Source organism: Vicugna pacos, chromosome 6 (assembly GCF_048564905.1).
Source record: "Vicugna pacos chromosome 6, VicPac4, whole genome shotgun sequence".
In the NCBI taxonomy this organism is placed as follows: domain Eukaryota; kingdom Metazoa; phylum Chordata; class Mammalia; order Artiodactyla; family Camelidae; genus Vicugna; species Vicugna pacos.
In genome coordinates this window covers 2,509,985-2,533,500 of record NC_132992.1, presented here as the reverse complement: position 1 = coordinate 2,533,500, position 23,516 = coordinate 2,509,985, and the positions used below count along the sequence as shown (strand labels likewise).

At 42.7% G+C, this 23,516-nt stretch overlaps 1 protein-coding gene across 1 annotated transcript in view; it reads left to right on the top strand.

Moving 5' to 3' along the window:
* The window catches only part of IQCH (IQ motif containing H), a 184,206-nt gene that overhangs the window by 116,700 nt on the left and 43,990 nt on the right, over positions 1 to 23,516 (top strand). Inside the window, 2 exon segments of the mRNA XM_072962195.1 lie at positions 16,122 to 16,242; positions 20,924 to 21,210. Of these exon segments, the coding sequence (XP_072818296.1) occupies positions 16,122 to 16,242; positions 20,924 to 21,210 (408 nt within the window).

Here is a 23,516-nt window from a genome sequence, read left to right as displayed (position 1 = left end):
TAGCATTCTGTCAGCAGTCATATGTTTTTGAAGACAATTCAAGGAAATTTATGTAACTGCTGGTCCCTGTGAGATGTTGAGAAAACAATACATTCTAGCAAGAAAATCTCCAGGCAGAAACTGAATAATAGGTAAAAAAAAAGTCTTAGCATATGACTGACGTGTGTAGATTTTTCCATGTATGTTGGGGGAAAGATGATTTGTATAACTTCTTAGTCTGTTTAAAGCTTGCTTAATAATTAATTTTATATGGTTTATCTGAATTCAACCCGCCATTCTCAAAGTTGCCTCACTTTGCATCCAAAGGCCTCAACTCTCCTGGCTTCTCTTCATCTCACGTCTCTGTTTTGGCTGACCTTCTGGCGAAAGCAGAACTGATTAGGAAAATCCAGACACAAATTCTATTAACTGATTCCTTCCCCAGCGACATCTGTAGTGGTGGGCTGCGCGGTGATTTGCATCTGCTCTGAGCATCCCACTACGGAAGTATATGAATCAGGACACAAGTGAGCGAAAGGGAGGGGCACGTCGTAAGAGAGGACCACATTATTCTTGTGAAAGGAGATGACGAATAAATCCAGAGAACAGTCAGAAGGGAGAGTTGCCTGTGACAAATGTTCCTGTTCTCCCCGTGATCTATTCTGGGCTTTTCTTCCCCCTCCATCAGTGAAGGGACTCAATGCGGTACCTGTCATGGCCAGCTTTTTACATATTATTTAAAGGATACCAAAGTGAATTACTCTTCTAGAAAAAAATGAAACAAGGAAAATGTATTTAATTTTGAAGCCCACAGAGGTTTCTCTTGTGTTCTCTTTCGACTGGATTTTACTTCATCCTGTATAAGAAAAAAATTTTTAAGCAAAACCATGGGGATTAAAATATAAAAAGTGGAACTTTTTAAATCTAAAAAAGTGAAATGCAGTGTACAAAGAATTTACTGTCCTCAATATTCCAAACCAATAATTTTTAAAGAACACTCCTGACACTAGACTATGATACATTTGAAATGTTTGTCTTTAAACTTCAAAAAAATTTCAAATATTGGCATTTGGTTGACTTGCACTTAGAAGCCTGACTATATATTATTTAATTTCAATTCTTGCACAATTTTAACTTGTCAGCAAATACATTTGTCATTATTGTTAATGTTGTTAAATGTGAAACTTCAATAATTAATAATCTATCTAAATCAGCTTTTAAAACTTAGGGAAGAATAATTATTCAGAAATCTTGTTACACTCTGAGACCTGTGCTTAGCTATGGCCATGGTATGGTTAGAAGCCAAAAATAAAGTAGTTTTGAATAGTTTTTTTTTTTTAATAGGAGACTATTGGCATTCTTTTGCCTTCAAAGTGAAATCAAAGTGGAGTGAGCTGCAGTCTCCATTGAGGGTAGCTATTGAGAATTTAGGATTAGAATTATCCTTTGTTCCAGAAGACCATCGTAATGGTGCACATTTAGACATCAAAGCGTTACTTTATGAGCACAGGCATGTTTTAATGTCCTATTACAGTTTGTAGACCTGTTCCTTTTGGATAATGAAGATGTTGTGTCATCACGCCTAGCCTGGCACATGCAAAACATATGCTGGCAGGTTATTAAAAATTTCAGCTTCTTGATGAAAGACTATCCTGCAGGCTAAGAGTCCAGAGAAAGACTCCATTCTGGGAGAATTATTAGAAATGAGAATATGACTGTAAGCACTAAATTATGTTAATACTTACAAATAGCATCATTTGCATAGCAGTTTATGACACGATATCATGATTTTTCTCATTGGTATGTTGTAGGCAACAGATTAAAAAGAGTCCTGTTTATGGGAGTTTGAACTGTTTTAAGATTCTCTTGCATCCTATGCAGATATTGGTTTTGGATGTAGGCATGATTCAATGTAGACTCAAAGATCTAATATAAAGATCATCTTTTTGTCTGCCTATCTAATTGAGGACCAGAGTTATTTGACTAGTTGCAGTTGAGAGTTGAAACAAAATCACAGACTCAACAAATGCTGAAAAGCTGAAATTACATTTAAAAAATCTATGTTGATGCAAAAAACTACCGGAACTGATAAACATTCAGCAAGGCAGCAGGATACAAAATTAACAAAAGAAACCTATTGCATTTCTTTATACTAACAATGAAGTATCAGACAGAGAAAGCTAAAAAAATCCCTTCTAAAAATCACATCAAAAAATAATAAAATACTTAGGAATAAACCTGATGAAGGAGGTGAAAGATTTATATAGTGAGAACTATAAAACACTGATAAAGGAAATCGAAGATTATTCAAAGAAATGGAAAGATATCCCATGCTCTTGGATTGGAAGAATTAATATTGCTAAAATGGTCATACTATCCAAAGTTATCTATAGATTTAATGCAATCTCTATCAAATTATATTTTTCAGAGCACTAGAACAAATAATTTTAAAATTTATATGGAATCACAAAAGACCCAGAATTGCCAAAGCAATCCTGAGGAAAAAGAGCAAAGCTGGAGGTATAACCCTCCCAGGCTTCAGACAATACTGTAAAGCTACAGTCATCAAAACAGCATGGTACTGGCACAAAAACAGACATATGGATTAATGGAACAGAAAAGAGAGCCCAGAAATAAACCCATACACCATGCTCAATCAATATTTGACAAAGGAGGCAAGAACATACAATGAAGAAAAGACAGTCTCGTCAGCAAATGGTGCTGGGAAAACTGGATGTATGTAAATCAATGAAGTTAGAACACACCCTCACATGATACACAAAGATAAACTCAAAACGACTTAAAAACTTAAATATAAGACATAACACCATATAACTCCTAGAAGATAACATAGGCAAAACATTCCCTATAAACTGTAGCAATGTTTTCTTAGGTCAATCTCCTAAGGCAAAAAAAGAAATAAAAGCAAAAATAAACATATGGGACCTAATCAAACTTATAAGCTTTTGCACAGCAAAGAAAACCATAAACAAAACCAAAAGACAATCTATGGAAAAAAATATTTGCAAACAATACAAAGGACAAGGGCTTAATTTCCAAAATATACAAACAGCTCATACAGCTTAATATAAACAAACAAACAACTACTTCCCAGTTGGGAGAATTTCTTTTCATGTAGTAGGAATAAAGACTTAAGCAAAGGAAGACACACTTGTAGGGGAAAACCATTCTTGTTACATATTGCCATACTACTTTCTAAGAAGGCAGTACTAATTTCCAAGGCCAGTAGCAGAGAATAAGCCTACTAGTTTTACCACCACCTTACCAGCACTGGGTATTATGAACTGTTGACACTTTCATTTCAGATGTCAAAAATGCCTCTTTTTAAACAAATTTTTTAAATTGAAGTACAGTCAGTTACAATGTGTCAATTTCTGGTGTACAGTACAATGTCCCAGTCATGTATATACATACTTATTATATATTATATTATTATAAGATATGATTATTATAAGATATGAACATAGTTCCCTGTGCTTTACAGCAGAAAAACTTTTTTAAAATCTATTTTTGTATATAGTGGCTAACATTTGTAAGCCTCAAACTCCCAAATTTATCCCTTCCCACCCCCTTTTCCTGGTAACCATAAAATTGTTTACTATGTCTGTGAGTCTGTTTCTGTTTTGTAGATGAGTTCATTAGTGTCTTTTCTTTTCTTTTTTTTTTTTTTAGATTCCACATATCAGTGATATCATATGGTATTTTTCTTTCTCTTTCTGGCTTACTTCACTTAGAATGACCATCTCTAGGTCCATCCACGTTGCTGCAAATGGCATTATTTTATTCTTTTTTATGGCTGAGTAGTATTCCATTGTATAAATATACCACTGCTTCTTTATCCAGTCATCTGTTGATGGACATTAGGTTGCTTCCATGTCTTGACTATTGTATAGAGTGCTGCTATGAACATTGGGGTGCATGTAGCTTTTCAAATTAGAGTTCCCTCCAGATATATACCTAGAAGTGGGATTACTGGATCATATGGTAAGTCAATTTTTTTAGTTTTTTGAGAAATCTCCATACTGTTTTCCATAATGGCTGCACCAAACTACATTCCCACCAGCAGTGTAGGGGGTTCCCTTTTCTCCACACCTTCTCCAGCATTTATCATTCATGGACTTTTTAATGCTGGCCATTCTGACTGGTATAGTTTTGATTTGCATTTCTCTGATAATTAGTGATATGGAGCATTTTTTTCATGTGCCTATTGATCATTTGTATGTCTTCACTGGAGAATTGCTTCTTTAGGTCTTATGCCCATTTTGGGGTTTGGTTGTTTGTTTCTTTATTATTAAGTTGTATGAGCTGTTTATATATTCTGGAAATTAAGCCTTTGTCAGTCGCATCATTTGCAAATATTCTTCTCCCATCCTGTAAGTTGTTGTTTTGTTTTGCTCATGGTTTTTTTTTGCTGTGCAAATCTTGTAAGTTTAATTAGTCCCCATCTGTTTATTTTTGCTCTTATTTCTATTGCCTAGGTAGACTACCCTAGGACAGCATTGCTAAAATTTATGTCACAGAATTTTTGCCTATGTTTTCTTCTAGGATATTTATTGTGTCTTGTCTTATATTTAAGTCTTTAGGCCATTTTGAGTTTATTTTTGTGTGTGGAGTGAGGTTGTGTTCTAATGTCATTGATTTACATGCCGCTGTCCAATCTTCCCAACAGCGCTTGCTGAAGAGACTGACTTTTCTCCGTTGTATATTCCTGCCTCCTTTGTCAAAGATTAATTGACCATAGGGGTGTGGGTTTATTTCTGGGCTCTCCATTCTGTTCCATTGGTCCGTATGTCTGTTCTTATGCCAGTATCGTGCTGTTTTGATTACTGTAGCTCTGTAGTATTGTCTGAAGTCTGAGAGGGTTATTCCTCCAACTTCATTCTTTTTCTTCAGTAATGCTTTGGCAATTCTGGGTCTTTTGTGGTTCCCTGTAAATTTTAGGATTGTTTGTTCTAGTTCTGTGAAAAATGTCCTGGGTAATTTGTTAAATCTGTAGATTGTCTTGGGCAGTATGGCCATAAAAAATGCCTCTTTTAATTGCTATTATTTGATTACTAGCAAGAGATTCTTTTTTCATGTCCTCATTATTTGTATTTTATATCAGAAACACAACATCTTGGTATTAAGAGAAAAATCTAGGTTTTTCTAGGTTAAAAAAAAAAAATCTAGGGAATCATGTTCCCCTAATCATTAAACTACATGAAAAGATTATTTATTTATTTTTATATCTTAAAATTTCAACTTCTTAGATTATCTTTATGTATTCAGTAGTTGCCAGAGTATTGGCCTAGACATGAGATTAAGCATTTTGTAGATCCATGAATACACTGTAAGGTCTTGACATTTCCCTGTATTCCATAATAATAATAATAATAGCATCGTACAGTTGTATATTCGATCCATAGTTGGTTGGATCAGCAGATACGGAACCTGTGGATAAAGAGGGCCAAATGTGTGGTGCTATTTTACACGTAGGACTTCAGCATCCTCAACTTTCAGTATCCATGGGAGTATTGGAACCAACCCCCCTAGATACTGAGGGGCGACTGCAGGATGCCTGCTGGGTCCCAGGCATTTCAGCACTTCACATGCACTCTTATTCGATCTCAGAAAACCCCCGAAGTTTGACTCGTTTACTTCCACACCACTTTGATACGGACAGTATCATCACTCTTTTTACAGACGGAGAAACTGATGCTTGGGAAGTTAAGTGACTTGCCCAAGTTCACAGAGCTGGTAAACCACCTGCACCTGGCTCGGAGCCCACGTCCACTCCTCCTGGCCCAGTGCCCTGGCCGCACCGAGCTGAATCCGTTTAGAAAAGACCCCTTGTTTGCAAGCCCTGGAGTAGCATTCTCCCCCAGGTCCCTGCCAGTGTGGCCAGCTGCCCTCCCCCATCGCGGCAGATTTCCTGCTTTCTGCAGAGACGTGGGAAACGCAAACATCCCTGGAAGGCAGCAGCTATTGCTCTAGGATTTCTTCCCTTTCCTGGCCAACAGGGGAGTTGCTGTTGCCAGCAGGCTGGGTGGTAGGAGGCCGTCAGTACACACACCTGGCATTTCAGAGCAGGAGCCCTGGCGAGGTGTCCCTAGACTCAGCTTTGCCACCTAACGGCCTCATGAACCTACTTATGTGCATGGGTAAGAGTGAGTTTTAGTTATCACCCTTTGATCGTCTGTGGGGATGACAAACTTTCAATGCCTTTCTCAACTTGATACACTAGCATGATCACTTTAGTGAGCCTGTAACTTCTCACAGAGCTTGGAGTAAATAGCCTATCTTCACAATCAGATGTAGCATTAAAAATATGGTATTTAAATATGGCTTTTTGGATAAGCAACCACATATTTTATTTGTTGTCATTTTTTCGTCTCATGTTTCAGGCTGACACGGTGAACTCCCTTTTAAGCAGAATGAGGTTTGGAAGAGGCTAGTCTGAACAACTGAAGATTCAGGATGAATAGGAGGTGGTCTGGCTTCGTGGGTTCCATAGCCGAGGCGGACTGAGGTTACTAGCAGGGAGCCAAGGGCAAATCACTTTAGCTTTCCCAGCCTCCATCTCTTTTACTGTAAAGAGAAATAATATTAGTACCTGTCTCCTGGGGAGGTGGTGAGAATTAAATGAGATAACCCTTGTGAATCGGCTCCCAACGTACTTAGCACGTAAGACTCCAAGAAATGCTACTTGTTATTAATATAAACATAAAATTGCATTACAGTTAATTGCAGGTAATGTTGAACAAGCGATTTAATCTTTTAAGGATGATTCAGGAGATCCTTTAGCATCCTGTAGGCTTCCAGAATATTGTTTTGTGCACCAGTTATCATTCTATAGGTTTGGGGCTGTTGAGGATACAGAATGTTGAGCCAGTGGTGCCCACCCAGGGACGTACCCAGAGGATGCCTTTAAAAGAATAAACCTTGATAGCAGCCTGGTTTCTTATCGTTTGAATGTAGAAAATAACTCCAGTGATTTGAACTTTCCATATGTTGAACGAAGAGGCATTGACCCGATAAAGTGGAGATTACTCTGACCACAAGATTGAAACCCGGTTGCTTCACTTTCTGGTTCCAGTTGGTGTCTTTTCTAATTAATGTAGCAGCACGTCACCACAATCGCTGGGAAGTCTTCATCATTCACATATTTTTCCTTATCTCTGAAAATGACTTAGAACGTTTTCTTCCAGTTCAACGGTTATTTTCACGAAGCTGCCCGGGCTGGGTTTGAGGTGCTTCTCTGTGCCTGAGGACGATGACAGGAGAAGGCAAATTGCCTCCCCAAGTTCAATGAAAGCTGAGTCCCCCTTCCGAGGACCTATAATAATCAGCCATACAAGCTGTTGTTTTGTGTGTCCTATTGATTTAATATGCTTCTAATCAGTACATAAAGCTATGGGCCTGCAGTGTTAATTTTTCATATGCTTACAAAGTACCCTTTGATTTTCTGTCACACGTTAATTACAGCGTTTTGCCATTAAATAGGAAGCTTTGTGTAAACTAATTACTAGGTAATCATTGTCTACTGCAAGCGTGCTGTTTGTACCTTTTATTTTATTCTAAAAATGCACAGATCTCACAGTCTGGAAACGCTCTACCTTCCAGCCATTAGCTCTCACTAATTCATAGCATTATTGTGGTGAGAGTGTAGGAGTTGTAATTGTTGTGGCATCAGAGCTGTTAATTACCGGAGTAAACAGTTGAAATGGTGCCAAGGTCTATTGTACGAGGCAGAGAAAAGGAGGTTTAAATGTTACTCCCACCATCTGGGGACCAGGGGAGAGGCAAATGCTTGAGAACAGCAGTGAGGCGCTCTCGTCGCCTCAGCTCCAGGGTTGGCGGCCATATGGATCCGGAAGATTTTGAATCAATTGAATTTAACTGCCAGTTTTTCGCAATAACAGCGTGGAAGGAAGGAATAAAGCAAAAGATGAGAGGAACGAGAATTGGTTAGTGTTTTCACATCCAGGAAGTCCCCGTTGGAGTTCTCTGGGAAAGATCTGTTTTGCTGAAAGCCACAGAGCAGGCACGGGTATTTGGAACCGATTCAGAATGAGTTTTCCTCTCCTCTGCCGGCAACCGCGCCATTTGCTTCTGGTCGTCTGTCCTCCCTGCCCCTCGGTGAGAGAGGGATGCCCTTGAGAAGACCCGGACCTCAGTGTAATTGTGCCAGAGCAAACAAAAAACATCCTCACTTTTGGAATTCACTGATTTATTACCCTGGTATTTTAATAAGCATGGCCCGTAGGAAAAGATGATGGTAAATATATAGCGTTATCACATCTGCCTCAAAAATATACGTCTGTACGTATGGAAATATCAAAGAAGGTGCAGCCCTTCACTCTGACGAAGAAAAGCATGTGCTTGCCCAGGCCTTTTGTATACAATTAAAGTGCAGATTCTCCTGATGGTCTCTCATTTCATTCCACGAACTCACCCCTCTCCCCCCATCACTTGAATGAAAAACCAAGTCCAAAGGGCACATGTGTTTTCTTTCGTGTTTATTTTTCAATTAAAGAGTTTTTTCAGCCTATGCAGTTTTCTCAGCCAGGGATCTTTCTCTAACTGGAAAGAAAGAAACCTGTTTTCAATAATAATAATTATGGCCACATCCACTTAGTTGATTTTTAAACTGCATGGTTTCTGCTTTAAAACATTGTGTAATCTTGAAAACGGTCCTATGTTGTTACTTGACATCAGTCATGTTTAATATAATTGCCTTTACGCCCATTTGCTAACATTAAAAATACCTTTTAAAAATCTGCCAGTTGCTGTTGTAACTACTTTTTAATATCATTCCCCAAACACAAACATATTCCTCTTTTTTTAAACCACCCTGGGTTATTTATTTTTAATTGTTCCTTCAGCAGATGTTGGAGTGATTCGGGTTGTAGTGTAAACAACTCCTTTAAGGAGAGATCACAGACCACCACACGCACCATGAACCGAGGGCAGGCAGCGCTTGTCGGGTTTTTACGGTAGCGGCTTTGGCCCACGGGGGGCAGAATTTTTCCTGCTTTTGTGTATGTGCAAAGTTCAATTAAGAACTTCAAGAAATGCTTAATCTTTATCTATTGAAAGCCCCAGCATGCGGCGCGACGGGGTGAGCCTAGAAAGAAAATCATGGCCCCCCGTGGAGAGGGGAAAAAAGAAACAGCAGTTTAAGAGCTGAGAAGTTGAAAGGGAATGAACCTTGCCAGCGTTTCTGGTCGGGGTGAAGCAGTTGTGCTGAGCTTTGGAATGGAGGCGCGACATATGTGCCTCAGTTGGACAAAACGCTTCTCGAGTCAAATCAACTCGCTAGGCCCGCGTGTTGGTGCAAGGTGGAGGCCTGGATAATGAGGGACAGACTCCTCGAGAAGCAGCGCGTGGATGATGCTACATAAGTATGGAATTATATACCGCATTTTCACCATTCTGTTTAATGAGAGCCGCCACCACAGCGAATCACTTGCCACACAGCCGAAATGGGCCATTAGCGATCACGGGAAAATTGTCTTTGCCGCTTTCAGCAGATGGAGCAAATATTTTACAAAGCAATTTTACATACCAAAAACATTTGTGTGCCTTGGTAATGTTGGCTGTTTTACATTATGTTACCTTCTACGGCAGCATAATTTTCCATCTCATCGAAGGCAAAGTTGGCATTTTCGATTTTTAAATTCTCAATTAACAATTAAACATGGAGTATTAAGGCAGTCCTTAAACTTTAAGTAGGTGTGGGAAGTAGTTTACGACTTGCTGGAGACATTTTCACTTTTTTCTCCATCCCCTCAGCATATTTTTGCACTCTAAAGAGGGACGATCGCTAATGGTCTAAATGGAAAGGGATGAGTGAAAACTTCACTACTGATTTGCAGAATGAAAATAACCAGTGCACAGAGCGATCAGAGCTTTTGCTGACTTAAATGTCCAGCACAGATTGTGGGCGCACGGTGTGGCCCACCCATTCGTATCAGTTTAACATGTTTAATGTTCAAGTAACAAGAAATCTAACTCAAAATGGCTTTAAAAATAAAGAGGATGTATTATCTCAGCTAACTGAAAACCCAGAGATTGACGCTGGCATCGAACAAGGCTCAACACCACCCAGTACCGTCTGCCCTCTGCACTGTGCATAATGTTCGCTCCATCCTAAGGCTGACTGTCCTCAAGGCTGCACCATGGGCTGCCAGCGGCTCCTGGAACTTGTCCTTGGTCAAGTAGCTCCTAGAGCTTATCCTTGGTCAAGATCATAAGAAGACAGAACATCTCACCAGGTAGCATTGTCAGAAGATCATAAAGCTTCTTGCTCAGAAGAACCCAGCAAGTGCTTCCTGACACCTCATTGGCCTAATTGGGTCATGTGCTCCTCCTGAGACAATCACTGTGGCCAGGGTATGGCTTTGCTCACCAGGGGCTCGTGCTTAGATCTGAGGGTGGAGTCACTCTCAATCAACTTGCATAGCTAAGAATAGGCTAGGGACAGTTCCTGAAAGGAAGTTTGGGATATCACTACCTGGAACTTGCGGACAAAGATACCGGGCAGCCAATAACAGATATCCACTCTACCACTTTTCATAAATTTGATACAGACTTAGCATCCCATGTGGATGGTCCAGTCTGACCCATATTGACCATTTATGCACACTGAGGGCAGGTGCAAACACAGATCCCTTTGCACTATGGCAGACTGCTAGCAACTGGATTCGAATCCCAGTTTGCTACTTCATGGCTGTGTGACATGAAATGGAGTTGATGATAACTACTTCAGAGAGTGGCTTTGAGATAATAAATATAAAGCTTCCGGCACAGACCTGCCACATGGTAAGCTTTCAATAAGAGAGAGTTACTGTTTTACCTAAAAAGTAACTATAATGGTAAAAAAAAAAAAAAGTAAAAATACAAAATGTCCTGTGCAAGCAAAATAACCTTCCTAAATTCACCCTCAAGTTAGGAACCCCTCCCTTCTCTCCATCCCTGTGCCACTAGCCACTTCAGATCCCAAACACCTTTCATGGAAACCACGCTTTCCCTGTGAAAGAGGCAGCAGGGATGGTGGCTGGAAAGGGCTTGCCGCAGAGCCAGAGGCAGCCCGCGAGCTCCTGGGGTCTCCCTGTAGGACTGCGGAAGCCCCACCCTCTTCTGTTACATGAGGCCTTCGTCTTAGGTGGGCCACGTGGCTTCTTTCAACTCTGACCATCTCGCTTAGTTATTCAAGTCACTGTCTTGTCCTTTTGATCTTATGTTACCCTCTATTCTTCCATTTAGGGATCTCAGAAGGCTGTATAAAACAGAACCACCTAGGTGGGTTCTCATTTGAACACCACCAGACAGTGTCTGATGTGAGAGATTGGGGGTGATTAGCTGAGAAGATAATTTTAGTTAATTCACCACTGCAGATCCAGGAAAGAAGTTTCTGAAGTAAAAGGAGCATTGGTGGGACTGATATTTAGAGCATTCTCATTTGTATTTCCTCTTCCTCCTTGCTCATCCTCCCCAATACACACACACACACACACACACACACACACACACACACACACACACACACACTCTCTCTCTCTCTTAGAATTTACTTGGGAAACTCAAGTCTCTGGAGTTTGAAGTAGTTTTAGTCATTGAGGGCAATATTAAATTGGATATGCCAGCAGTTTCCCCTGAGATATCCTGAATTTCTTCAGTCGAATATCTCTTCCTTCAAATTTACAGTTTCTTGATAGAAAAAAGAGAGAGAGCTGAGAGGCAAGGTCCATGCTTGATAGACAAGAATCTGTAGGTGCGTCTGGCCAGGCCTATGCCTTCTACAGATAGCTTGGAACCCTCCAAGGTCATGACTATCAGTGCACTGAGGGGTAGATACGGATGTTGGACAAAGGGTGGCTTGGCCGTGCGCTGGCACCGATGTGGGCCAAGTGTCTCCTGGATGGGAACTGCTCTAGAGCTGTTAGCTCCACAAAAGCCAGCAGCTAATGTGCATTGCCAGGGCCAGCGCAAACATGATGGAATGAAGATCTGGAATTGATTTATTTTTCAAAAAGTAAAGGGTATTTTTCTGACATTTATTTATCACCCATAAGTTCTAGACGTTCCCTTCCATAACCCTGAGATGTCAGCTCTAAACGATCTGCTCCCTGTGGGTGATAAACTCTGAAACAGTTAGGGGTAGTCCATTGCCTTGATGTGACTCAGTGAAAAGAAACTTTCTAACTGCTCGTTTCACAGGTATGTAAGGCAGAGAACCTGTGCCCCAGTTGCTGGCTTATAAGAGACATTCTCACACACACACTCACACACACACTCTCACACACACACTCACATACACACACAGAGTTTGCAAAAGTAATAGAGGCGGGGAAGAAAGCAAACTAGGACTGGTTTGCCCAACTCCACTGTTTTCTGTCTTCAGTCATGTGTTGAAAATCACCCAATAACAGAATCTGACAGCTTGGCAAGCAACCTTACACAACCCTCTTCACTCTAGGGGCCTCTGCTTCCTCTTCGTAAAGCAGGGGAAATAACCCCGTGCCGGCCCACCTCAGGGTGCCGGTGTCAGGACCGGGCGAGATGATGAATGTGACAAGAGAAAGTATTTCACAAATACTGTTCTGATGACTCACGTGGGTTTAGGCGCTTGCCTGGCGTGATTTTGTACGTCTGTGTCTGGGTGCATCAGCGTGTACCTAAGTTTATTCCGACCAGAATAAACCCAAGTAGCTACAGATCTTCCCTTATCAGCATCAGCCCTTCAAGTTGTAATTACGTTTGAACTATGCAAAATGACAAACACTAGAGAACAGAAACCCCGCAAACCGAGAACTTGCATCTGACATCTCTTCATTGGTACCAAGGACATTCTAAGCATAATCCTTCTGTTTCCTATCAGATGCTTTCAAAATAAAGAACTAAATTGAACAGTTAATACCACTCCCCCTCCATTAGCCCTCTGCATATCTTTTTCTTACAGAGTTCGGCATGGCCCCAAGCTGCCTGTGTGTGCTCCAGCATCCCCTATTGAATGTCACCCTGCCAGTGCCTTCGGCTGTGTATTTCTCATGATGGGACACAATTTCCACAGCAGACTCTCCTCTAGGAAACTTGCCCCCTTGCTGTGGCTTTGTACACAGTGCAAAGGCTGCAGATCGAGGCAGAATGGCTGTCTTTGCAGGCAGAGGCGGGAAGGGCGGCCCGACAGATGCCTCTCACAAGCCACAGCCTTACAAGTTAATTATTGGCCCTCACATAGCATGTTGCGTCTCAGGTGACACTTCGTAAATGTCACCTTATTTATCTTCCCATTGCCTCTCAGAAGCCAGGAATCTCATGATGTCCACCCCAGAAGAACTGGTGGTTCTTAGGGGGTTATCCCCCAGGTGGCGCCTGGGCAGCATGGAGGGAGCCTGTTTCACATTTTCCCTTATTCTGTAACTTCTGCTGTTCAGGGCTGGGTCCCTGTCTTTATCACCGCCAAGATTCATTCCACAAACATTGAGTGTTCCCTGTGCCGAGCACCGGGGAGACTGACCCCAAAGCCACTGACCATGCCATTAAAGAGCCCCCAGGGAGCTGGAGAGTGTGGAGAAAGGCCCCCAACTGAGGTGGCACAGGAGGCTTCCTGGAGGAGGTGTGACTGAACTAACTCAGAGAGGGTGAGGAGGCATCAGCCGGGGAGGAAGATGAGGAAGGGAAGTGGAGGAAAGAGACTGAGCCAGAGCAGTCTGGGGTGAGGCTAGAAGCTAGAGAGGGAAGAAGTGGGCAACATTAGGAATTAGCAGCCAGGTCACAGAGCGCATTTGTGTGTGTCATACTGAGGAGTTTCAGCTTAATCCTGAAACTGATGGAGATCTCGTTTCATGATTTAGGTGACAAAGGTTTCACCTGCTCCTTCACTGCCGTCCTACGTTTCCAGCACCCCCCAAACATATAATTCTTTTTTCCTTAGTTCAGTTAGGCCTGACATTCTGTAATTTTTTCTCAATTTTTTATTTAATACAAAATTTACCATCTTAACCATTTTTAAATCTACAGTTCAGAGGTATTAAGTACATTCATAATGTTGGGCAACTACCACCACCATCCATCTCCATTAACTCTCATGAAACTTAAACTCTCTACCCATGAAACACTAACACCCACCTACCCCTGCCTCTGACAGCCACCATCCTGCTGTCTGTCTCTGTGATTTTTGACTACTCTAAGTAGCTGTGGGTTTTGGTATGAATGAACAAATGAACTATTTCTCTTGGACTATCTTGATGTGACAACAGATAGCAGATCATGGGATAGATGGTTCAGAAACAGGGCAGAAAGGGCCCTTTAATCAGGGCAGAACAAAAAGGAGGTCTCCACTGCCCTGGGGGCCTGCCCTGCAGGGGTTCCTTCCTTGGCACTCAGATTTCCAAGCAGGTGGGGAACCCACAGACATTCCTCACTGTCCCAGCTTTGGGGCACTGCATGGATCACGGGCACTTCGTCGTCTTCCGTAGGGTAGAATGGTTTTAACTGAAACAAGTACAAAACAAAAAGAAAGGTGGGTTTGGAGGAAGAAAACAAGAGGGAGTCCAGGTTGTTGGAACCGTGCATTTTGTACGCTTGTTTATGATTTAGATGCTGGGCCTTGGGGAGATGAGGTAATGGACGGCAAATGGCAGAGAAAATGTAAATTGAGCAGGACTCGAAGTGGGAAAGGCCCTCAGCTTTGACAGCAACTTCCCCACCTCCACCTCCCAAGGCAGGGGCTCGCTGCGGGAGCTGGCTTCCCTAGTCCTTCTCAGCAGTACTCCCCGACTGTGCAGAGCCATGCTGACCGAGGGCGGGCAGCCGCCCTCTCCCTGCCTCTTGGCATTTTAGTTTTGTATGACAACCACTTACGAAGCTAACTGATGAGTCTCTCCCACCAGGATTTCCTGGACTTTTCAGAAATTATTCAGATTGTTGGGACCTGCCTAGAGTGCACTCTCAGATACTTGTCGTCCACTGTAGATTTTCAGAGGGCACTGGACCCAGAATGAACCAGATGTTCCAAGGAGCGTGGGGGACGGAGGAGGACAATCTCTTTTTAATGGCAGGGAAATTGAAAATAAATGGCTATACCGATTATGCCTAAGACCCCTCCCAGCCCTACTTGATGAAGCCGACTCTTCTCTGATCCTTCCAAATTACTGATGTTCACTCACAGATTCAAAAGTTCCCCAGCAACCCAAAGCAAGCCTGGGTTTTTCTTGTCAACCTCCCATAGTTTGAATATGAATCCTGCCTATCAAAATGTTTCGTATCCAGTGCCCCGCCCTCCTTCTGGCAGAAATAAAATCTGAAGAGGTGGATTCTATCTAAAAATTGTTACATAGACTCTCCAAAAAAAAACCCAAAAACAAATTGTCCTGACACACCAAGTCTTTTCATGTCAAAAAGCTGGGTTTCTTAATCATTAGAGGGTTTCTTACTGTTTTCATTTTGACAGGAGGCTCTGGAGTTTGGGGCTGTTGTACGACAAAGTGGGGCCAGCCTCACACCTACTCAGCTGGGGCTGTGACCTAGTGGGGAACATCGGGCGACTGAGGCCAGCCTCCCTCCCCACCTCGCTCTTCCAACCTGCCCCCTCCTAAATCCCACCGCTTTGGTGTCAGTCCTGGTTCAAGGCTTGGATCCCACAGTTACATGGAGGCCCCCCCCGACCCGGGGGCTTACAGAGATGAAGGTGCCCAAGAAAGACGCTGCCAACTCCATCATTTGTCCCAGAGTCAGCTCTGTTAGGGTCATAAGATAAAAACAATCTGATCTGAAGGATCTTACGGAAAAGGTGGCTAACCCCACATTTTACCCAGTGGGAAACTGAGGCCCAGGGTGGGGAGGCCCAGTGCCCGAGGACACTCTGTTCGTCAGGCTGCTGTGGGCCTGAAATGGGGCCCAGACAGAAAAGAGTATAGACACAATTAGCAGCAATATTTAGGGACAAAAGCACTTCAAAATATGAAACCTGAAATGGCTGGGAAAATAGAGAAAATCTTCAAAATGGCTTTCTGACTCTGGGTAAACAGTAACCACATTTTTTTTGCCTGTTGGAGGCCTGGTTTTTAATCACTCCACAAGCAGTTTTCATTTCTGTAGTAAAATTGCTTGTGGTTCTATTTAATTTGTTTCTGCAGGAGCCAGCTTTGGTGAAGATCTCCGAGGAGCTGGCGGGCATTTTAGCACAGCACGCACAGCCAGTCAACAAGAAACGGTTCCCCACGTGGAGCAAATTCCTCCAAACATTTCTCAGTCAAGGTAAATAAGACTGCAAGATTCTGCTGAGGCTTGCTCTGCACAACCTTGAGTTCTAGTTTTGGGTCAACCTGGGGCCCGTTTCAATACCTTGCATCTCTTCTGTTGGTTTAGAAAGTGCTCCTACAAGCAGATTTTCTTTCTCCTTTAAACTTGGCGTAAATATTTATCTTGCATCAGCCTCAAGTAAACAGGAAGTGACCATGCCAAGCATGCCATGCATAGCGAGATTCTGGCCTTTTTTTTTTTTTTTTTTTTTTTTTTTGGCATCACAGACTTCTCCTGAGAGGTGGGCTTTGGAATCAGATGACCTGGGTCTGGATCCCATGCTTGATCTTGAGCAAGCTTCTTAAAGCCTTGGAGGCCCAGTGTCCTCACCTACTTCACAAGGTTGCTGGGAGGCTTCAATGAAAATCAGTGATATGGAAGTTTTTCTTTGCCATGGAGCCTGACTCAAAATAAGTCTTTAAGAAATGATAGTTTCTCCTTCCATTTCCGGGAAGATAGAAACGGTCTCACTTTCAGTTCTAAAGGCAGACTTTCTAAATAAGGATCATCCGCAGCTCTGGAGCAAAGCCAGTCTCCGCTTCTTTCCTCATCCTCCTAACTTCTCAACTTTCTAACAACACTAGGAGGTCAGTGGGTGAGGGGATGAGTGGAGCAAACAATGCTTATCCCCAGCCGTGGGGGTCCTGTGGGAGTCCTCCCCCGAGGCACGTCCACACGATGCTCCTCACTCTCTAGGACCTTACAGGTAAGGCAGATATTCTTACACGTTTACTCCCCATGAATAGTAAGAGAGATCTGTCCACTGTACTCACCACTGTCAAGTGATAATAACATCATATTAACAATAATAAATTAGAATACCATAATAATATTATATTAGATAATGCCAGCAGCAGCAACACAATGGTGGGAAGAGCACAGGGAAGATAACTTAATAAGCCCCGCCTATGCTGACTATGTGCCAGACACTATTCTAAGTACACGTAGATTAATTTATCTGGTCCTCGCAACAGCCCTATGAGGTGGGTGAGGCAGGTAAGATGGGTACCATTATCACCCTCGCTTTATAGAGGAGCAGACTGAGGTACACTCTGTGAAAACATATCACTCTATGAATACAAATCACTCTGGCTACACAGCAGAGCCAATAAATAGCTAGCCGTGTTGCTCCCGGAGTCTCGGCTGGAGCCAGTGGGTGTAGTTACCAGGGAACACCTTTTTTTTTTTTTTAACATTTTTTATTGATTTATAATCATTTTACAATGTTGTGTCAAATTCCAGTGTTCAGCACAATTTTTCAGTCATTCATGGACATATACACACTCATTGTCACATTTTTTTCTCCGTGAGCTACCATAACATTTTGTGTATATTTCCCTGCGCTATACAGTATAATCTTGTTTATCTATTCTACAATTTTGCAATCGCAGTCTATCCCTTCCCACCCTCCACCCCCCTGGTAACCACAAGTCTGTATTCTCTGTCTGTGAGTCTATTTCTGTCCTGTATTTATGCTTTGTTTTTGTTTGTTTGTTTTTGTTTTTGTTTTTTAGATTCCACATATGAGCGATCTCATATGGTATTTTTCTTTCTCTTTCTGGCTTACTTCACTTAGAATGACATTCTCTAGGAGCATCCATGTTGCTGCAAATGGCATTATGCTGTCGGTTTTTATGGCTGAGTAGTATTCCATTGTATAAATATACCACATCTTCTTTATCCAGTCACCTGTTGATGGACATTTAGGCTGTTTCCATGTTTTGGCTATTGTAAATAGTGCTGCTATGAACATTGGGGTGCAGGTGTCATCCTGAAGTAGATTTCCAGCCACTGTGGAAAACAGTGTGGAGATTCCTCAAAAGACTAGGAATAGACTTACCATATGACCCAGGAATCCCACTCCTGGGCTTGTATCCAGAAGGAACACCTCTTATCTCAGGGTGTGAGATCGCATCAGAAAGGACAGGTCTGTTGGGTGTTGGAACACACGGCAGGGCAGAGTAGGGTGGAAGGGCACAGTAAACACTCTGCTCATGGATTATTTCAGCAAGGCGTCAGGTGGCCTGCCATCTAACAAGAATGCTGAGAAAGGATTCTTCACTGGTATGGGGAGAAGAGGCGGCGGGGGGAGCAGTTATGCTGCATGGCCTTCAGTGTCCTCTCAAATCTAAATTTCTGTGAGTCTCCAAGTTTCCACATGCACCCACTGCCAGAAAAGTAAAACTAAAGGAGTCTGCCCCATGCATGAGTGGAAGAAAATAAGGTATGCTCAACAACAACAACAAAAAAATGGTTAAGAATACAGGATTTTCTTCAGTTAGGAGGGGAAGACCATGAAGATCTTCAGGTCCATATAGGACAGGAGGTTAGGAAGTTCCCAGATCTTCCAAGGTCAGCCTGCAAACTCTCCTCTGATCTATTTATTTTCATGTAAGCTTTGTAGATTAGAAAGAGTCTTCCCAGGCACCGTGGCACCTGAGCTGTGTAACCACAATGGCGGTTTACGGGAGGCAGAACAAGCTTTATTGAGCCAATTTCAGAGACGAAGAAACAGGCTTAGAGCTAGGAAGTGACTGGGGCAAAATCACACACGAACACGTGGTGAGTGGGAACACAGTTCGATCCTACAATTTGAGCACGTCTCAAAAATCCGGTTCTGGTCAAGTCACGTGTTTTCCAACCTCTGCCCGGCTCTGAGCCCAGTGCATACAGCAGGCCCTGCATAAAGTGTGCACTGGGCGGGGTCGTCCTCCCGGTTTCCTGACCCTAAGGCCACCGTCTCCTGCCATCTTCCCCTCTGGCCTATTTGTTTTCATTTCTATTCTCTCAAGTGTACTCATGGCCATAAAATGCGCTATAGATTTGATTTCTACATTGTCATGGGATTACATCAAAGGCAACACATTTTTAAAGAGGAATGAATTGCTTTGAAAGGAGAAAAATTAAAAGTGAAAAGACTGTGGTCATGTCCTAAGAAGATGATACAAATAAGCTACTTTGAAGTAAAATAATCTGGTAACTATAATGTGTTTTCACCGAAGCACCATCTTTCAAAATGTAGGTGATGGCTAAAGCCACAAAGTTTTCTGAGTCAGAGAGATTCAGTAGGTTTTGTGGGGGGTTTTTTGCTTTTGGTTTTTTGGGGTTTTTTTGCTTATTTTTGTGGGTTTTGTTACTGCTGTTCCATCGACTTTACGTTGCTAAATCCCCAGCACCCAGTATTTAGGTCCAGCACAGGACAGGAAACCTCATTTGAAAAAAAGCACATCTCAAACCAACCAAAAAGATAAATTAGTTTTCCTTCTGAAACTCTGTTTTCTTTAGGACCAACTCCAACCACATTTATAGTCATTTAAGGAAAGGGCCTTTCATATAAAATAACAGATGGCTGCATCTAAGAACTGTTAAAATCTCAGGGTTTAACCATATATGCTGTTCAAAGCCTGTGGGCAGAGGTCACCTCCCAGCAAATTCCTGAAACACAGGCCAAGTTTATCTTAATACTGTCAGGCTCCAGAGGCTGCCTTGTCTAGGAAAACTTAGTTGTTTTTCCTTGAAAATTATATTATCTAATTCTTTACGAACGATATTTGATTTTTTTCTATAAAAGGGATGTATACAGTAAGATTTATAAGTTAGGCCTAGAAACAGAAATTGGGGCCATGTAATTTTTGTGGACACCAATGAGCTAGGTCACAAATTTAGCCAGGGCTGATACGGCTGCTGCGAGCATCAAATTTGCATCTGTGATTTTTGCTATTCAGAGCAAAAGGTACAATATGATAAATTAAAAAGCTCCCCTTGTCAGCACGGAGGAAGCTTACCTGTTCCTCAAGAATGGCAGCATCAGGGATGGGAAGGGACAGACTGGGAGTTCGAAATTTGTAGATACTGACAGACATATGCAGAATAGATAAACAAGATTATACTGTATAGCACAGGGAAATATATACAAGCTCTTGTGGTAGTTCACAGCAAAAAAAATGCGACAATGAATATATGTATGTTCATGTATAACTGAAAAATTGTGCTCTATACTGGAATTTGACCCAACATTGTAAACTGACTATGACTCAATTAAAAAAAAAAAGAATGGCAGCATCTCCTGGCTCCTTATTTTAAAACAACTGCCTATATATAGAAGGCCTTTGGCTGACATAATGGTCAGTGTTCTCTTATGCCTGACAAAAGCCCTAAGCTGTCAAAACTTCAAAAAGCAGGGAAGCTGAACAGAAAGAGCACTGGTCATCCAGGTACAAACTGTGGACGGTGGGCAGTTAATTCCCCCTGAGAGATTTGCTATAGTCCTTGGGTTCATCATTTATGTAATGAATGGGCATAAACTTGGTGATGTTTACAGTGTCTTCCTAATTATGATCAAAACTACCATTCGTTGAGTCCTGCTGCACACCAGGCATTGCACGAAATACTGTAGACGTGGCATCAGGAGGATTCACAACAATCTGGGGAGGTAAGTCTTATTATGCCCATTTTAGAGATGAGGGAGGGAAGTTCAGAGAATTGAAGCTACTTGCTCGAAGTTTCACAAGATACATCAGATGCAGGCTCTGAGCCTGAGTGCCTCCGCCAAAGCCTGGGCTCTTTCCTCCTGCTCTCAACGGGCATGGTCCACGCAAACTCGTCCTCTCACCCACTCCGTGCTTTTCCCCCACAGGAGGCGTGATCGAAGCATACCCACCTGCAGAGAGTGTCACCAACCTGATGGTGGACATGCTGATAGAGCCCAACGGAGAAATCAGGGTGCTGTCAACGGGGGACCAGTTTCATGCCGAAGGCCCCTTCATCTCCTCTGGGACCACCATGCCTCAGACCTCAGTGGATCCCCAAGTTCTCAGTTCTTTGTGCCTCCAAATTGGAAATGCTTGTAAAATGAAAAATGTGGTTGGTTACTTTTCCATAGACCTGGTGACTTTTATTGATCCAAGCACCATGGAGCAGCAGGTAAGTCAACTTGATGCCATGTGAGATACTAAAATACGTAAAGACTCCACACCGTTCACACGCGTGCAACAGGGGCTGTGAGGGGGTTTCTGAGATTCACTGCTCTTCTGATGAGCTGACTGTAAATCCAGCATTTACTTGGTCCATGCAAATTCGAGGGAGACCAGGCTTCACATCAGTAAATACAGGACCAGTGTTATCCCCCCGAGCAAAGGGTTCGCTGCCCGATGGGTGTGGCAGCCAATATTATGGCACTGGCTTTTGATAAAAGAAAAGGCTTTATTCCGAGGTCAGCTGGCAAGGAGACAGGAGGCAGGCTCAAATCTGTGTCTCCCTGACTTGGGATTTGGTCAAGCTTATATGAGCTGAGGGGGAGGGCTGGGATGTGGGGCAGGTTTCCATTGAAGAAGGGCTTTAGAACACGGCCATTTACGGCAAAGTGTGGTAAGGGGGCTTCAGCACCGGCTCTTAATGAACAGTGGGTCCTTCACTCTGAAAGGGCTGCAGTGTCCAGATTCTGGTCATGTCCTGCCAGTCTTTTGGTTCCAGGGGGGTAGAAACTTTGGTTCCAGGTGTTGTTTGACATCAAAATGTTCCCCTCTGTGCATGCTTTGGCTGTATGACTTGGCGGTTCTGTTCTGTTGTCTCTAAAAAACAACTCAGTGTCGTGTTAGGAACGAGCTCGGGCCAGGTTTGGGCTGGTTCTGCTGGCACACCAGGGTCTTCTCACTGGGTGCGGCTGGAGTTTAAGTGACCGCATCTCATCCCAGTGGGGCCTCAGCTCTGCCCATCAGTGCTCTGCCTATATCTTATCACAAGACTGTTTTAGGCCATTCAGGGAGTGAAACTTTCTAGAATCTGTTCTTAGATAGAAAGTCAATCACTAGGAAGGAGGTAAGAGTCCTTGTCTCCGTTCCTTTTCTTATCAGTAGTAGTAATGGTTACCAGCAACTTAGGTGATCAATTTTCCTTCTTAAAAGACTGTATTGGGAAGTATTTCATAAATATAAAAAGGTCTTGATCCTAATACGATGAACCAAGACCACCTCAGCCCAGCGTGCTCCTTGCTGACCCCCCTCACGCGGCCCTCTCTCCTCCCAGAGGCACCTACCGTCTTACACTTGGGACTTTCATTCCTTTCCGTGTCTTTATGCTTTTATCGCACATGAATGTGTTGCTCAAGCAGGCTTGTTTGCCTGACGCACAGCAAGCGAAGGTTTGCAGCAAAGAAAGGGTTTATTCACAAGGCAACCAAGCGAGGAGAAACGGGAACGAGCCTCAGATCTGCCTCCAGGGGCTTGAGATGTTTATAGGATAAAGGGGCAGGGTGGACTTAGGCACGGGGAGCGTGGGGACAGGTGACTGGAAATAAGAAAAAGGTGAGGGACTCGTCATTCTGCGTGGGCGTAACGAAGCTACAGGCCACGTCACGGGAGGTGTGTTCAAAACAGAGGCACTTGGCACGATCTGAGGATGGAGTTTTCTGCCCTCTGATGTCACAGCGTCACTGAGCTGACACACGCATGCCCAGTTGGAGGGTGGGTGGTCCTATCCAGCCTTAACTGCCTCAGCTCGAACTGGACACAGGTGAGTCCAAGTTTCTGGAAAATAACTCAGGCAAACACCTGATTGTTTAGACTGCGTGCTGCTTTGAGGACTTACAAGTTTTTACTGTAGCAACAATTAAAACGCCCTTGATCAATGAAGGCAGATTACAGGTGTAACGGATTTAATTGACGATTACCCAGGGTTTCAGATGTAGCCATAAATAATAGTTTAATTTTGCTATTTTTAAACTTTTTATAGATCACAACATCCTACATATTATTATTCTACAATATGCTTCTATTTCTTCAGTATTTCATCTGTGACCTTCTTTGTGGGCACCTGTCTGGCTCTGATGTATAATAAGTCTAGATAAATAATTGTTAACCTTTTTTGCTTTGCCCCCTCCCACTGCACCCGCCACCCCCCACAAATGATAATGCTTAAATTCACTAGTACTTCACAAGACTCGTTTTTCAAAATGCTCAGTTCCTCCTGTGTTAGTGTTGGGTGACCAGAACTCTGTCCAAAGAATGAAGTGGCCTCCTGCCCTCCCTCTCCTGATACCCTCTGGCCATCCAACACTGTAAGTTTAGTTGTTTAATATTCATTATTCTCGGTTTTACAATCCTCCAATTCAGTCAGATGATAGTATCAAAGTGAGTTTATGTTTTGAGCAGTTTTTAGCTTGTTGAATAATCATTTTCCATTTGCCTTCCTGGGCCCTCCTTTGGTTTCTGCATTCCTCTCTCAGGCTCGCA